General features: G+C 40.3%; 1 protein-coding gene across 5 annotated transcripts in view; it reads right to left on the bottom strand.

The window, feature by feature from the left end:
* The window catches only part of srcin1a (SRC kinase signaling inhibitor 1a), a 132,570-nt gene extending 115,103 nt beyond the window's left edge, over nt 1-17,467 (bottom strand). For all 5 annotated transcript variants that reach the window (XM_084406595.1, XM_084406577.1, XM_084406584.1 and 2 more), the window contains exon 1: nt 17,134-17,467. In XM_084406595.1, the coding sequence (XP_084262721.1) occupies nt 17,134-17,155 (22 nt within the window). In that variant the 5' untranslated portion in view covers nt 17,156-17,467. The remainder of the gene's footprint in view (nt 1-17,133) is intronic.
* Between the last annotated feature and the right edge of the window lie 856 nt (nt 17,468-18,323).

Genomic DNA, 18,323 nt, shown 5'->3' with positions numbered 1-18,323 from the left:
GGTTGCACCATCTCCCCACTGGCCTTCACCATGGCAATGGAGTTAATAATTCGCGCATCTCGATGGGTGGTTGGAGGGGAATGTCTGAAGAGTGGGCTGCGGCTTCCTCCAATCAGGGCGTATATGGATGACATGACGACCATAACAACGACTAACGCATGCACCAAACGCCTACTGTACAAACTCCAGGGAAACTAGATGGGCACGAATGGAGATTAAACCCAGCAAATCCTGCAGTATCTCCATTGTCAAGGACCAGATCGTAAATGAGAGGTTCCACATCAATGACGAGCCGATACCAACTATCCTGGAGAAGCCCATCAAAAGCCTTGGTTGGTGGTACAACCTAGATCTCAAAGGCACCAAACAGGTGGAATAACTAAAGCAGGATACCATCAGTGGCCTGAAGCAGATCAACAGCACTGCCCTCCCAGGGAAGCTGAAGCTCTGGTGCCTTCAGTTCGGACTGCTGCCCCGCCTCATGTGGCCAATTTCCATCTATGAGGTCACCCTATCCCACGCCAATTGGTTGGAGCAATTGGTGAATGTGCAGGTGAGAAAGTGGCTTGGACTACCCAGATGCCTCAGCAGCATATGACTGTACGGCAATGGAGCCCTCTCTCTGCCAATCTCAAGCCTGGTGGGGGAGTACAAATGCTCTAAAACAAGGCTTGAAATGACCCTCACAGAATCCCAGGGAGGAGGTGGAGGCCAGGTGTAGTAGTGGCACAGGCAAAATCCGCCCTTAGACACTGGGACATAGTGGGCCAAGTCCAACAAGGCAGAGGGGGCCTAGGGCTGGGAGCAACAACACCCACATGGCAGAAGGCTACTCCAGCTGAACGCCGGCGCCTGGTGGTTGAGGAGGTGCGCCACCAGGAGGAAGCGGACAGTTGTACCAGAGCAGTGTCTCAAGCCAAGCAAGGCCGCTGGATGAGGTGGGAAGGTGTGGAGAGGAGGAAGATCACTTGGAGCGAGCTGTGGAACACGGAGTCCAATATGCTGAGCTTTACCATCAGAGCCACATATGATGTCCTGCCCTCTCCAACCAACCTACATCTCTGGTTTGGAGAGGATCCAGCCTGCCTCCAGTGTCTTGCCCCAGCAACCCTGAAACACATCCTGGTGGGCTGCAAGACCATCCTTACGCAAGGCAGATACACCTGGCGCCACAACCAAGTGCTGAAGTGCCTAGCTGCTACACTGAAGAGTAAGAGGGTAACCGTCAACGCCATGCCCCTGGAAGCCCAGACTGCCTTCCGGCAACCAACATCCTTCGTCCGGGAAGGGGAGAAACGGTCAACCAATCGATCGCCTCCAGACTCATGCCCACTGAACGCAGCCTGGGACTGGGAAATGCGGGTAAACTTATATCAGAGGCTCACCTTCCCACCCAAAATTACAGTGACCAACCTGCACCCAGACCTGGTCCTTTGGTCCAAATCATGTCAACATGTTTTCATAGTGGAACTGACAGTCCCATGGGAGGAAGCCATCGATGAGGGATTTGAAAGGAAAAGGTTGCGATATGCAGATTCTGCTGCCGAAGCAGAGGACCGGGGAGGTAACTGGAAGGTAAACGTGCGTCCAGTGGAAGTGGGCTGCAGGGGCTTTGTAGCTAGTTCTACCACAAGGCTACTAAAGGAGGTTGGAATCAGAGGACAGGCTCAGCGGAGGACCATCAAAGACCTTGCAACTGCTGCCGAAAGAAGCAGTCACTGGCTATGGCTGAAGCGGAAGGAGACTGTATGGGCTGCCAAGTGACCTCATGGAGCCTCCGGTGTGACACATACCCAGATCTGATCAGCCTGTGGTGGGCTAGCCTCGGGTGAGGGTGTATTGTGATAAAAGGCCGAAACACCCAATGAGGCCGGGGTGCACAACTGATGATGACATGTCCAACAACAGCGCTTGCTGATTATCAAGGGATTCTAACATCTAGTCCTAGTAATGAATACATCATTTCACTCCTCATCAGAGTTCCCTGCTGCCAGCTTTTCCTTTTTTGTTCCTACCTTTCTCCATTCTAATGTCACAAATCCATAGAGAGCATAAGCAATTTAACGGCACATTACCATAATGCATTGGATGCTAAAGCAAAACAGCTGACTACCACTTGATCCAAATTTACATGTAACATTAGGCCACTATAAAATATGAATCAATTTATTTTTTTTCAGTCACTTACTGCACTGCACCCCTATAGCTTTGCTTGTAAACAAAACCCTGGTGTCCTTCCTTATCACTGAGCTTAAAGACCAGCAATTACAGACGACAATCTGATCTCACAAACAAACAGATTCTCCACACACAAGCTTCACTAAATGATTGAGCTTGTCACAGTGAGATATGACTGTGAGCAGACAGACAGGGTGGGTGGCAGAGGCGAAAAGTTGAAAAGAATGAGCAAAACAGTATTTAAATATTATCTACATATGAAGCTTTTAATCATTTCAATAAACTTTTTTTATATATATATATATATATATATATATATATATATATATATATATATATATATAAAATCTCAAAGTGCAATTCAGTACCTACCTGGGTTGCATATTGTTGGGATAGAAAAGAGAAACAGTGATTTTCTTATGGAGGAAAATTTAAAGTGCTGTTTTAAAGGTTACTATTTTATTTGTGTGGTCTCCGAATAGGTTCCAAGGTCAAAAAACACTTTAATTTTCTCATAATTGCCTCACTTCTTTTCTCTCAGTGTCTGAAAAAGCTCGATAAACGATTCGGTCTAAACCCCTCCTTATCGAGAGCCTACTCTGCTTTGATTGGTCAGATGGCCCAGTCTGTTCTGATTGGTCTAGCGCTTATGTAAAATGCAGAAAGTTTTCTGTGTTGGGTAGGTTTAGTGGTAGGGGACAGAACATACAGTTTGCACAGTATAAAAAACATCATGTCTATGGAAAGTCCACATAAAACATGGAAACCCAACGTGTGTGTGTGTGTGTGTGTGTGTGTGTGTGTGTGTGTGTGTGTGTGTGTGTGTGTGTGTGTGTGTGTGTGTGTGTGTGTGTGGCATACAGCGCATACATTCTGGCATACAGCGCAACTCGGAAACAAAACGACCATTACCATAACTGAATTTCAGCTCCAGAGGCTTCCTCGGCACTTCAGCATACACAGTAATATGAACAGTAACAATGGTGTCAGTTTTACCGTATCAATTTGAGCACGAGTCCTCATCCTTTGGATGTGCTGCAAAGCAGATTTACTTTTGCAGCACAAAAAAAAAGCGTCATCTCGACAACATGAGCTAAACTCTTCCAGGCCTAAGCTTCAACTGCAGTGTTTGATAGTGGGTCAAAGTAGACGTTGCTACTTTGACCGATGAAGACCATAGGCTGGCATTATGCAAATTTATTACAAACCTACAAACCCTTCAAGTAGGAAGTAAAACTTCTGTCTTTTGGGAGACAATAACTAAAGATAAACATCTTTGAAACTTTGACCTTTTAAATTCAAAAACAGCTATCACACTACATGAACGGTAATATCTTAAAAAAACATAATGGGGCACCTTAAGTATTGCTAGCAAGGTGTCATGAGTGCATCACCACAGCCCTACCCATAAACCTCTCCGTCCCACACACCTCCCACATCATCTCCACCTGCTTTGTATTCTGGAGCGGCTGCCGTGTACGTTTTCTCTCTCTCTCTCTCTCTCTCTAGCAGTGATGGCTGAAGAACAGAGGGAGGGAGACGAGTGTCAGAGGGAGGACAGGCGATTACCATTTCAGTGCAAACACATTTTCACAGTTTCACAGAGATGTTAACTTTCGATCTTACAATATTAAACCCCATTATTAAAAATATATAATTTTAAGATAATCTAAACAATAAATAATTTCAACATTTCTTGTTGAAATTATTTATATAAATCATAATGTTCCTCATTCATTATTCAAGATGAATTCCTCAAGATTAAGAGTGTTGTCGCTGATTTTTCCACCCCAGACAAAGTTTGTCCAAAGGCTGACAAACTTAGAGAGGTTAAAATTTATTTTTAACACTGTTCCTGAAGATTATAACCTCAAAGTTTGTCTGTGCACTGCACATTTTACGTAGAACAGTAGACAGGCAGAGTATAATGCAGGATACATGCACAAAAGCTTCTCCTGAAAGATGTAGCCATTTCCCATTTTGTCAGGACAATCTGTTGTTTATGGATCACAACTTGTAAGTATGTCTTATTATTTGTAGTTTTGATTTCAATTAACAGTTCCAATTATAAACTTTATGTAGTTGCTATGATAGCTATGATGTATAAACGAATGGCAAAACTTTGCATCCGCTAGCCTGCTAACTAACATTACAGTATTGATGTAGTGTTTACTTTAGCTCTTGTAAGCTCTGTTTGACGCCCCTTGTGATCGATTACTATTTGTATTACTATAGTTTTCCGACAAATATGATTAAATGGTGGATAACATCGTATCTATAAGAAAATTACAAAAAAAGGTACCAGTTGTACGTTCAGCACAATTATCTTGTTCGTCAATGTTGTCAGGGTCTGAATCAGGCTTGAATTGGTTTGAAATTGGCGCTAGGTTCCTTTATATTTACACTAGTGTAGAGCTTGCGGTTATGAAGGGGTGTGACCAGGGGTGGCGTTTGTGTATGACTAGCAGTCAGAGTTCAGATAAAACATCAGCTAATGATGATGCTCGTTAAAGATTTTTGGAGGGCTTTAACCCCCCTAAATTTCCACCCAGCCCCCCTAACTAACTACCAACTGTACACTAATTCGTGATCGCCTCAGTCACCTTTAAAAGTCATATGAAACCGGCTCCTCCCAGTATTATCTCTGCAGCGTCAGCGTCAGAACAAAAGCAGAGGACAATGTGTGTACATTTATTGATAGATCGGTATGATATATATGCATCTGTGTAGTTCTTTGTTTGTCATAAATGTTTACATAATATGATGCTGAAGCAATTCAACATGGTTTCCCACTGTAAAATCTGGGCTTATTTATTTATTTATTTATTTAATTTCCTTTCATCCAAACGGCATGAGACTTTGTGACTTTTCCTACTCTTGCTATAGGCTACTTCATACTTCAGTACAATAAAATTGCTAAAAGAATTGTTATAATATTCATTTGATGATAAATCCAAAGGCAAAACACGTGATAAGTGACCATTCACACCGACTTCTTAATGCCGAATGTTTATGTTTTATTATTATTTTAACAACGTCAAAAACACAATGGCAGATTTTAAATGAACACATAAGTGTATACATGTATACATTATTGCAAAAGTATTATTCTAAAAAAGAATTGTGTGGAGTGAGTGTGCGTAGCCGCAGTTTATTGCATCACTTAATCGCGCGTCTTTTTGATTAGCCTAGCTGTCAGATACTGAGTAAAAATGAAAAGAAACAGGCCTATTCAATCTTCCCTGGATGTTTTTTTTTTTTTTTTTATTGAAGAAATTAAATAATAGCAATCAGGAGAATGGAAGCAGCACAAAAAAAAAAAAAAAGAGGACTGCGCTAAGAACTGCCAATCACAACACACTGGGCCAGCTTACCAATCACAGCACATTTCGCATTTCGGAAGGAGGGGCTTCATTGAAAATTACGCGGTCAAACATAATGGGGAGAGAGGAGCTGTAATAATGTAAAATATGTGTAAAATAATGTGTTTTTGAACAATCAAGCATGAAAAAACATTCTAGTACACCCCAAAAACAAAATCAAGACTTTGTAAAAGGGCATAAAAGGACCCCTTTATTATTTTTGTGGAAACCGTGATATATTTTTTTACTTTATACATTCTTCACTTTTGATCAATTTAAATGTATCTTTGCTGAATAAAAGTATTAAAAACGTACTGACTCCAAACATATGAACGTTAGAGTACATAATTTGAGATATACTGGAAATGTTCATGAAGGGGGGGGGGGGGGGGGGATGACAAAAACAACCCTGTTGGAATTGTTTATGGACTATTTAAACAAACTTGTGAGGCTTAAGAGTGAGAGCAGGGATTGGTGAGACCTCTCATGGGCTGCTTTTAAAAGCAGATATTTGTCTGCATGGGATGCTCCGCTGAATATGTTCATTGAATTGAGTGATGGAGCGCGGTGCCAGTGGAGCCTCATTGTCTGGTACTAATGGCTAACAGCAAACAACTGTGGGCTCCTCGGACCAGACAAAGTGGTGATTGCTCGTTTCTGTCTGCAGGCTCAGACACAGGCTCTAGTCTGACCTAGTTCTGCTGCTGACAGGAAGAGAATTAAGACCAGTCTAGCCAAAAATCGCAGTACTACTTCCAGTCCCAACAGCTGAACAGTCTATCACAGATGAATGACATGGAGAGGGAGAGAGAGAGATGCTTAAATGCTTAGAATGGAATAGAATAAAATATGTACCAAATGTGTCTAGCCTGAGCAATATGAGTGAGATCAAGGTGAACCTAGAAGCTCATGCGAGCATGATGTAAGGGTACATGTTTTTTCTATTGAGATCAACAAACGAACAAAAGAGAGAAACAGTGAGAGAGGCGGTGCTACATATATTTATACATACGTACATACATATTTCCCTAGACATTTCCTCCAGCTCTTCCGGGTGGACACCAGCCGGGAGATATAATCCCTCCAGCGTGTCCTAGGTCTTCCCAGGGTCTCCTTCCGGTGGAACGCGCCCAGAACACCTCCACGGGACTGCGTCCAGGAGGCATCCGGAACAGATGCCCGAGCCACCTCAGTTGGCTCCTCTCGATGTGGAGGAGCAGCGGCTCTACTCTGAGCTCCTCCCGAGTGACCGAGCTCCTCACCCTATCTCTAAGGGATCGCCCAGCCACCCTGCGGAGAAAGCTCATTTCGGCCGCCTGTATCTGGGATCTTGTCCTTTCGGTCATGACCCACAGCTCATGACCATAGGTGAGAGTAGAAACGTAGATTGAGCGGTAAATCGAGAGCTTCGCCTTGCAGCTCAGCTCCTTCTTCACAACGACAGACCGGTACATCGACCGCATTACTGCAGAAGCTGCACCGATCCGTCTGTCAATCTCCCGTTCCATCCTTTCCTTACTCGGGAAAAAGACCCCAAGATACTTGAACACCTCCACTTGAGGCAGGAACTCTCCACCAACCTGAAGTGGGCAAGCCACCCTTTTCCGACTAAGAACCATGGCCTCGGATTTGGAGGCCATATGTTTATATTTATGTTTAAATATGTAGCACAGTGGTCCTGCGAGGCACAGCATTTTGTTCCACTGTATGTCTCCACGTATAGTAGAATAACAATAAAGCTCACTTGGCTTGACTTGACTTGAATATTCAGGTTTCTGCAAAAGTGGCAGTGAGTCTGAAAAAGCCAGTGAGCCCAGTGACCGCAGGAGAGGAAGAAGAGGCTCAGGCACCTGTGTGGCGTCCGTGGTGCTGTGTGATTGCCTCACTGTTTGAATTATATCAGGTAATGATAAGAATCACTGAAGAATGACATGAAGCGAATATTATCAAGAAGTAACAGCTTCTGGAAGCCTGATTTCATATTCAGCCGAATATCACAGACCATTTTAAATCAGAGCAATAAAGGTTTGCACATAATTTAATTTCATATATGAGTGATTCTTCAATTAGAGGAACTTTTCTGTCCTCTAGGATGATTTTAAAGCAAAATAAATCATTATAGGTTTAAAGAACGGATTACATTAGCTTTTTATTGCATCTTTTTACTTACTTTTGGAGCTGGTTTCACAGACAGGGATTAGATTAAGCCAGGATTAGGCCTTAGTTAGCCTTAGTTAAATAAGGTAATTTAAGTAAAAACATACTAATATTACTAATGTGCATTGTTGAGACAAAACAATGGCACTGACATATTTTAAGTTATCTCAGTGCAAGTTTCTTTCAGTTAAAACAGCTCAAACATTCATTTTAGTCTGTGACTATCTTAAGCCTTGTCTGTGAAACTGGGGGTTTGAGTGGTGAAAGGTTAAATTACCCTGACTTCTTAACTTTCCTTTATAAATGTTTAAAGTGTTGTGTTTTTTTCTCTAAATATACACACACTTATACAGTATATACACATTTATGCACATAATATGGATATACACACATGAATATACAAACAACAGTTTGTGTTTTTTTAAATGTTTTTGAAAGAAGTCTCTTATGCTCACAAAGGCTGTATACAGTAAAAATACAATAAAAATAGAAATGTTGTGAAATATATTGCAATCTAAATAACTCCTCTCTATGTGAATATATTTTAAAATGTAATTTCTTCCAGTGATGGATTGCTCCAGTCTTCAGTGTCACATGATCCTTCAGAAATCGGTCTAATATTATGATTTGCTGCTCAAGAAACATTTCTTATTATTATCAATGTTGAAAACAGTTGTGCTGCTTAATATTTTTGTGGAAGCCAGGATAAAAAAATGTTTTTCAGGATTCTTTGATGAACAGAAATCAGAAAAGAAGAACATTTCATTTAAATGGGAATCTATATCATTATAAATGTCTTTACTCTTACTGATCCCAAACCTTTGGACAGTAGTGTACTGTATTTACATATGTATTAATTTGGTATTTATACACTGTAAAATGTGGTAATATGCAATTTTAAGCTAACAGTGGTGTAACGTAGCTGAATTCAATCAAATTAAATAATATTTTTGACTCACAGGTAATCTGATGAGACAGATTGCCATTTACCAGTATTAACATGCATCTCCTGTCACTACTTGTGATTGAATTTCTAAACTTTGTGTGTTCACTCTTATTATAGTGTATTAACAGTTTGAGTGATTGGATAAAAAAAAAAACATAGGACCCCATTTGGACCAGTACTTAGCGCTGTCTATTTGTGTTTGGATCACCCGAGACGACTGATAATACTAAGTACTAAATGGGGCTATAATTTAATCCAGACCAGTTGAACAAAACAGTCAAAAGAGCATCTGAAGGAGCAGTGTTCTGTTCTGTCAAAAGCAATATGATTGAATTATCCTTTGCACGTTCCAGTCTACGTGTACAAATACAGACAGATGAAGAGAGAGAAAGATGCACAGAATGGCAGGAGGGGGATACAGAGGACAGGCGGGATGTCAAAGAAGATCTGGCTGTTCATTCATAGACTAATCGATTCACAGGAAGAAAGTGCTAAGAAAGCATCTGCAGGCTTTCTCTGCTCCCCAGCAAATTACACACTGATTGATATGGATCCTATAGCCACCTAGATTTGGATTTATGAAGTAAAGCTGTAGACACACACACACACATTCAAAAGCACTGCACATACACAGCTCTGTTCAGGGATGTAATTTTCTGATTTATTTTATGGTTTATCTTGTGAGCCAAGACCTAAAGGCTCATAGTAAATCCTCTTTTACACACAAAAACAAACACATATACTCAAATAGACTGACTCTGACAACTTAGTAAGAGATTTCAGGGCCTAAATTAGCCATTACTGCGGTAACACTGAAAAAAAAACTTAGAGAAATCTACCCTCTGCAGAAACAGACAGCGCTCCAATTAATTCAGATTGAGCCTGGAAAGAAATAACTGTCATTTAAGCACCCATGCTGTTATAAATCCCAAATGAATACTAGCATGCACCTGTTTGTGTGTGTGACTGACTGAGAGAAACTAGAAGAGAACAAGGGAAAGGATAGATGGACACCCCTCAAGGTTACCTGTCATAGCAATGTCATTGCTGGAGGCTGGCGTATCCCATGTTGCCATATACTGCGGATTAGATCTCTGGCTGATGTTTACACTCTACGTTTTGTAACGACTGAGACAAATCAGACACAATTATTTGTTATATTTAACAAATAATCTTTAAAACTCACTCTGGGATCTATGGTCCCATCCCCCCAACAAGGGCAAGAAGGGTCTTGGTTACCATGACTACGATCAGATAAGTTGGTTTTACTGCTGTTAAAAATATGGTCACGTGGATAAGCTGAGGCCATAGGAAAGACCCACAGCCCTTAAAACAGACTTTCCTGCATTAATTTATGGACGAACTGATCTGTAAATGAACATGCACCCCAGGACACTGTGTGAATGATTTATTGTCTTATGTAGTGTCTTTTGATACTATTATGTCTTTGATACTATGTATTTTATGATAGAAACAACGGTCAATGTAACCCCACCTGTATCATGTATCTCCTGTATCTCCTATCTAATTAATCCTCATTTAATGACTCACACTTTAATGTACATCACCTTCTCATAGAATGCAGTGTGTGTTTGTTATATCTAGCGGAGTATAAATGAACACAAACAGCAAGGCCTATGTCTAACCACATCCTCCCAACAGAGGAATTTCCCGCTTGGAAATTCCCCCTTTCTTATTGGTCAAGCCAACCCTGAGAGATGGGACCTTTCTCAGACTTTAAATGGCCTCTACACAAGCTCTTCCCGCTCTTGGCCTCATCGGTACGTTCGCGTAGCTGTCCTGCGTGGCCACACTAGGTCCCAGGGCAACAGGCCTTGGCCCACAACCAGCCATGTGCTCTTTCAGGAGAGAGAGGACTCTCTCAACCAGAACAGAATCAAAGGACAACATCAGGAGTGTGGCACAATGTCTTCATTCAGTGCAGAAGAAGTCCATCGCAACTCCAACCATAAACTCCTCCGACTTCCTCCCTTCTCGTTTGCTCTGCATGTCCTCTCCGGCCCAGGGCCGGCAGGCCATAATCGGCACTCCAGCCATGAGAACAGAGTCAAACCAACCACGCAAGTTCATCACCAATTCTTCAGTCAATGCCGAAGAAATCGATTGAGACTCATGGGACCATCAAAATCCTTCTTCAGGAACTTCACGAAATGTTTCACTGCAAAGGCCATGCAAGTATACATTTAATGAGGTGCTCTGAAAATGATAAGCTGATGGTTCTTTTCATAGTTAAATGGATGTTTTCCATAGTTCCATTTCCTACTTCCGGTTTCATTCTGTCACTCACCATTTTACCTATGCATGTATGTATGTGTGTTTAGTTTAGTTATGTTTGTGATTTAGGTATTACAACTTGTGCAACAATACATATTTGGTTCTGATTCTCTGCTTGTAACAAAGTTTATTTTAAGATTTAGATTTTGACTACAGGCTCTTAGTAGTACTGTACAGTAAGAAAGACATTTCCCTCCCCCGGAAATGAACATTTCTTAGAATTAATAAACAATTAACACTGAGTGTTCACGGGACGAACAGGTGGATTGATTGTAATATTAATTTCACTACATTAAGTTAATTCTATTTACTGATCCAAATACTCATAAATCAAATATAACAAGTTATGATTGATGATTAATATTTCTTTAGAACTAATTTGCTACAGTTTCCTTCTTAAATAAAACCCCCCGTCCAATCATCAACAAACTGTCACAGAACCATTATGTCATCGCCAGCCAATCACAGGACAGTTCACATTAAAACATTTCTTCAGTATGATGGCAGAACTCTTCTGAGATTAAATGCACTCAGAGTAACAAGCAAAAAATTAATTAAAAATAGGAATACTGAGGTAGTATCACACGGCAATCAAAAATTCATAAGCTGCAGTTATAATGGAAATATGTCCCTGATGATTTTACTGTTACAGCTATAAATTTTACAATTTAATAAGCTTGGTGTTTTTTTTTTATACAGCCCGAATTAAAGTGCTCTCTAGACCATACTTTTTTCTTTTTGTTTACACTACTGCTCAAAATTTTGGGGTCAGGGAAAGTTTGTATTTTTATGAGAAAATGGTGCTTTTATTCAGCATTAAATGAATCAAACGTGACAGTAAAGACATTTAAAACAAAAGATTTATTTTCAAATAAATGCTGTTCTTCTAAATTTCTATTCATCAAAGATACCCGAATAAATGTATCATGGTTTCCACAAAAATTAAGCAGCATAACCGTTTTCAACACCGATCATAATAAGAAATATTTCTTGAGCATCAAATCATCATATAATAATGATTTCTGAAGGATCATGTGACACTGAAGACTGGAGTAATGATGCTGAAAATTCAGCTTTACCATCACAGTAATAAATTACATTTTAAAATATATTAAAATAGAAACCAGTTATTTCAAATTGTAACTTTACTGTATTTTTGATATGCAGCCTTGGTGAGCATAAGAGACTTCTTGCAAAAACATAATAAATCTTACTGACCTCAAACTTTTGAAGAGTATCATACACTTTTTACATTTAATAAGACAAGCTGGTTTTGCACAGCAGTACTCTGATCTGTTAACCTTTGCGTACTTAAGTCACTCTGAAAAAACATCATTCTGACACTCTAGAAATGGAGGTTTAGTAATTTCCTGTTATCATTCTGTCATCTACAAAATGACCACCGCTCATCTCTCATTTGAGACTGGAAGTGTGGTTCTATATGATAGAATCTCACTATTATATAGAGCCTATTTCTCAAACGCTGCTACACTAATTCAAAATTCATACAGCTATGAAATGACATGTGAAGAAGGGGCATAATGTAAACCCTTTCTCAATCTGTGGCTTTATATTCAGACTGTAATGTCATTTAAGGGTTGTTCTCTACAAATACACACAATGAAAAATATTCAAAGCATCACCAGTACACTATTACAAGTCTTCGGGTTATGGTCACGCAGCAGCAGAAAACAGCTGTCAATCCTGTTTGAAGTGCTAATGTTGTTCTGCTCATAGACATTTTACAAAATAATTACATTTTTAACCAAAGCCACACTAACAAACTTACATTTTCAGCAGTCACAAACAAATTTTGAGAACAAGTTGGATGTTCTTTGTGGGTTATATTATTTTTGCTGTCAATAAATATGATTAGGGAATGGGGATGTCAACTTCTTTCAGTTTATTAAAAAATTGTGTGGTTGTAGAAAGAGTCAAAACTCTCAATAACATTTTAAATGTCCCCGCAAGAAATGGTTAAAGTGCCCCTATTATGGTTTTTCGAATATTATCTTTCATGCAGTGTGTAATAGCTGTTTGTGAATGTAAACATTCTGCAAAGTTGTAAACTCGAAAGTTATGCACGATAAATAAAGTTATTGTGTCCCAAAAGAATCGACTACGAACCACAAATACAAGTCGTTTTTTATTTGAATCCTACTGCTTTACTGTTTTACACCACTGGAAGATACATTTACATAATGCCCGTCTATGTTGTACGTTGTCCGCCCACGAACAACTTGACCAGCCCTCAAATGTGATTTTCCTGACCTTTTCAGTTTAACGCGGGATTCGCAAAAACATATATTAATGTATATATTTTCTACTGGGTGTTCAAAATATGTAGTTTTGTGTTTTATATTGTGTAAGTTTCCGGCTAACCGGCTAACTCACGTTATTACGGTCTTACTGATGTACTTCTGTTAAGCAGTTGTGGGCCACTATTACCTAAAACTGTGTCTATTAATGCAGAATGTCTGTCATTCTTACTACTTTGAGTAAAGATAAAGGATGGAGCAAGATTTGTTTTACAAGTGTTTGTTACATCAGTCATTCACGTCAGTGCTGGGCGAACATGCACCGTTATTGATACAGTTAATACAGTTATAAATTAGAAATATACACATCAGTTTGTTGATGGACATACTCTTGTTAATGCTGATGGTGAGGAACAGTTGCAGGAATTAGAGCGTATCACTGAGAAACGTCCTGTAAAGACAGTAACGATGACGTCATTGGAAGAACTATAGTTATTCAACCCGAACTATATATATTTTATATATATAAAATAGGGGCACTTTAAGGAAAACAAATCTTCTTCTTCTTAATGAAGAAAATTTTGGACTTGCTGATTAATTTGTGATATTACGAAGAGTCTTAAAAGAGTCTCCCCGCAATATGATGAGGTTCAAAAAATCCAAATAACAAGATGGTTTCCTGCTTAATGACACCAGAGGGTAGGAAGTGAATTATCATGGATCAGAAAAAGAGCTAATTTGAGCTGGGTCTGATTCACATGTTTTTTACACTTTTACTCTACTGCCGAAATGTGCTCTATCAACTGGTATGCGAAAACAGATGCGAAGATTTTCTGACCTCATACAGGTGAGGATGAGATGTTTAGAGTTTCAAATAAATATCAAACTGTTAAAGAATATTTATTACCGTTATTTGACACTAAGGTAAAAGGCATTGCATGATATGTCCCTCTGAATATCTGCTTGGTGGAACTGTAAAAGGTCATTTGGAACCATTCCACTACCTGCCATTCACCCCAAAAACATTTTCTGCACACACACACCTCAACAGCACCTAAACAATGAGAAGGGAGGCAAAATTGGTGTGGTTTAGGGCGGCTATTTTAACCTACACTACACTTCACATGGGTAAGTGAAGACACTTGTGACGGTGCATTCAGTCAGGTTAAAAATAATTCAGGTACTATATGTTTTAAATGTATTCATGTTTCAAAAGTAAAAAATTGTGAAGTTATTAGAGCTGCAAATTGTATATCCTTAGATTGTACAGAATCTATGGCACTTTGGACTTGTATAGAGATTCTGTATTCTAGATACCTCAATATACGCTTTCGGGAAACATTATACAACAAGCACATTATACACAAAGTATCACACAACCATCATCATGCATACTCAAACATTCTTACCATGAGAATGAAACTAGAATCACATAAAATATCCTAAAGTCTTCAAGTTTCATCCAGGAACTCTATCTCCTTCATCTCTCTATCCCTTCCTTTCATCCTAGTAGTGCTTTCATCCCCCTCTTTTCTTTCATCTCCACTTTATGTTTTCGTTACACCCACCTGTCTTTCTTGACACCTATTTCTCCTTTTCATTCCTAGGAGCACTGCTCTTACTCTTTCCATCCTCCACACCTTCTACACCTACACTTTCTGCACTCTTCACTCTCTATTTAGCTTTCTTCACGTTGCTTTTTTCCTGTGAAATTGGTAAATAAAAGGGGGGTGAGAAAAAAAGAACCAACTTTGGACCATGGTAGCTGCTTTCTAGCTGATCCATGCTACTTAGCAAATTTTTTACTTATCCAAGCTGGCCATTAGCTTGTCCAAACTGGTCAAAACTAGTGATTATCTGATCATTAACTGGTCCAAGTTGGTCAATAACAGGTCAAAGCTGGTCATAATTAATAGCTGGTCCAAACTGACCGACCAGTCAACATCTTTCAAAAAACAGCTTGACCACATTAAATAGATCAAGTATCTGCTTGTAACTGGTTTGTTACTGGTATAAAAGTCATGTAAAGAAATAAAACTCCATGGTTATGTTTATACTTTTAATGAATGTCAATTTTTCTAGTTATGCCAAGGTCTAAAATATTTCATTGAGTATAAATTGTGTGTAAAAACTACTTTTAAAAGTTCTTTTTTTTTTATTTCATCCGAATGACTGGAAAAGTCATGGGGCCTTAAAAAATTGTTGTTGACAATGGGGGTCACAGCTACATTTAGGGGATTTAGGAAAAGAAGGAATAGAAGGACTGAAATTGCGAAGATGTTCTCAGACTCTTGTTCTCCCGTTCTTTGGATTATCTGTTGAGTAGTTCATGCAATGAAGCATCAGTGTTCTCCATCCTCTGCAATTCCTTCTTTTTTAGGCATATCGGCCCTCCCTTTCGTGCTTACCAAACTGGTCTCTCCCAAGAGAGTGTGGGTATGCCTCCAGCAGCCAGTCTCCTCCTTTCTTACTCTCTGCCTGCCTTCCTCAGTCTCACTTCAAGCAAGCATTTCCCTGGTTTCAATCCATCTCTCATCTGCTCTGTATATGCGTTTGTCTCTGCTGAAGATTTTTCTTATGTTCTCGTGTAGTATTTCTGTCTCAGGCCTCATACGAAATATTCCTATCATTCTTGTGATGCCTTATTTCTTCTCCCAGCAGACTTCAGGGACAAATGCCTCTAAGCCCCTCTTTGTCCATCTCTCTTTGTTTGGCTTTTTCTAACTTTTTTTTTTTTTTGCATCCATTTTGCAGCCTCCTCTCAGCAGAAGTGACTTTGAAACTGTGATACAAGACAAAAGAGGAATCTAAAACTAGATTTTTATATTTTCTCAAGAAAATGCAAGTGCTTATCCAGGCAAAACTCACCACCACGATGCTACACTGATGTTGGTGGTTGCCAGGGTGTTGCTATATGGTTGATAGGGTGTTCTGGGTGGCTACTTAGTGACCCAATTCATAAGAGGCCTTTAAGGGATAGTTCACACAAAAATGCAAATACTATCGTCATATACTTACACTCATAAACACAATAGAAAATATTTTGAAAAAAACTATGATGACTATGACAATCAATGGGGTTCCAATGTTGATTTGGACTCCACTTACTCTCACTGTAAGGACAAAAACAACTGAATTATTTTTGAAAATATATTTTTTGTGTTCCACCTAAGAAAGCCAGTCATACAGGCATGGAACAGCATAATGGCGAATTTTCAATTATGGTAAACCATCTCGCATGTGAATATGTTTTTGATTATTTTTATAGTTCAACAGGTAAGTCCAAAATGCTTGTAGTAATAGCAACTTCTAATCAACAAGCCACATTATTTGAGGTTTGTAGCGCAAACAATCCAAAGCAGGTTGCTCAGCTAAGTTTATTCATCAGGGTTCAAATAGTAATTATATTCACAAGCACCACAAAATTCTCTCCACTTGCTCACACACTCACTCCAGGTTTAATGGGTGTGATGCTTTCAACTGTTATTCTTACACGGCCACTGAATGCTAAAATGCAAAACCACAAATATACACACACACACACACACACACACACACACTGCGTTCACGCAAAGGCATCATTAGAAGACAGTTGTTTTCCCCCTCTCCCTCTTTCCCATCCTTCTGTTTCTCCAGGCATGGATCCCTCAATTCATCTCTGAGCTTCCACACCCACTGAGCCAGCCTTATCACTCCCATCCCTGGATACCCTGCTCACCAGCAGAGCCTTTAGATCCCACAGATACTGAGCAATCGGCATGAACCACCAAAGGATAACTATGCACACAAACACACACACACCCTCCAACCCCACCTTGCCCCACCCCCTCACCAAAAGCAAAAGGGGAAAAAAAAGCAGCGAATGAGGAAACCAACAAACACGGCAAATAACAAAATACCTGCTACATAAGAACAGATAAATACAAGGTTGACATACCTTGGGATGGTGCATTTCCCATAATGCCTTCACCGCGCTCCGCTGCCTACAAGAGAGAGCCACCAGCCTGCTTCCTGATCCACCCTCCTGGTCCTCCTCCTCTCTCTTGTCTTCACTCCGCGTTGTTAACCTCTCCCGGAGCCGGCCGTGCTTCTATTCGCTCCTTTTCTCCTTCCGTCCCTGCCTTCCTTTGTCTTGCTCTCTCGCTCTTGTCCTCTGTTCCTCTCCCTCTCTCTCGGCGCGCGAGATGGGCTCGTTCTCTCCAGCTGGTTCTTGCAGGCAGCAGCGCCGTACGCTTGTGAGGCGATGTGTGTGAGCGCGCGAGTCAGGGAGAACGAGCGTGTGCGGTCGTGTGTGCATGTGTGTACGTCCTTGCCTCGCTCAGTGCAATTGAGCTGGCTTACAAGTGTTGGAGAAGCTGCAAAGAGCTTTTACTAAACACACAGCTTGTACTAAGTAAAAATAAAAAAAACAGTCAGTGATATGATAGATTAACATGGTTTTGTTGTTCTCCTCTTGCTCTCTCTCTCTCTCTCTTAAAGGTACAGTCTCTTATTTGCAGTGATTGTGCTAATCTCTTCTCTCTTTGCCCTTTTCTCTTTCTCAGTCTCTGCAGACTCCTTTGTGGAGGAATATTGGGAGCTCTAGGGATCTGAGCTCTCCATGGTGCTGAAAGTCACGGGAAGGGCCCTAGAGAGTGATGCTGAGGCTAGGCTGGCTGGGGGAGGGGGGGCAGGGAGAGAAGGGGAGCCATGGAGGTCCCTCTACATACTCAGAGAAACCACCAGGAGGGTAGGGTGACCAAATGTAACATGGTCACAAATAAATGTGGGAAGAACTTAAAGGGATAGTTTCCCTTTAAATTATTTAAGATAATGACAGTAATTGAATTATGAGTGAAAAGCATAAGGAAACACATTGTGATAATGATCCTGTTTGCATTAGGGTTTGGCGGGAGCCCGTCGTGAAGTGTCAAGGAAGTGTTGCATGATTGCGATGAAACATGGCGAGGTTGCCATGACAGCAGAATGTCCTTCTGCATGGGAAGGGGAGGGTTTTTTTGCCCAAGTTAGCAGATGAAGCTGATGAAGGACAGGACTCTGTGTCCATTAGGTGCAACACACACAAAAATCCTTCTCTCGTACACATGCACAAAAACAGACATCCAATAATGATGTCAATAAACAGTC

The sequence above is a fragment of the Rutilus rutilus genome (genome assembly GCF_951802725.1).
Source record: "Rutilus rutilus genome assembly, chromosome: 1".
Taxonomy (NCBI): domain Eukaryota; kingdom Metazoa; phylum Chordata; class Actinopteri; order Cypriniformes; family Leuciscidae; genus Rutilus; species Rutilus rutilus.
Note: the sequence above shows the minus strand (reverse complement) of the source record. Positions and strands in the feature narration are given on the sequence as shown.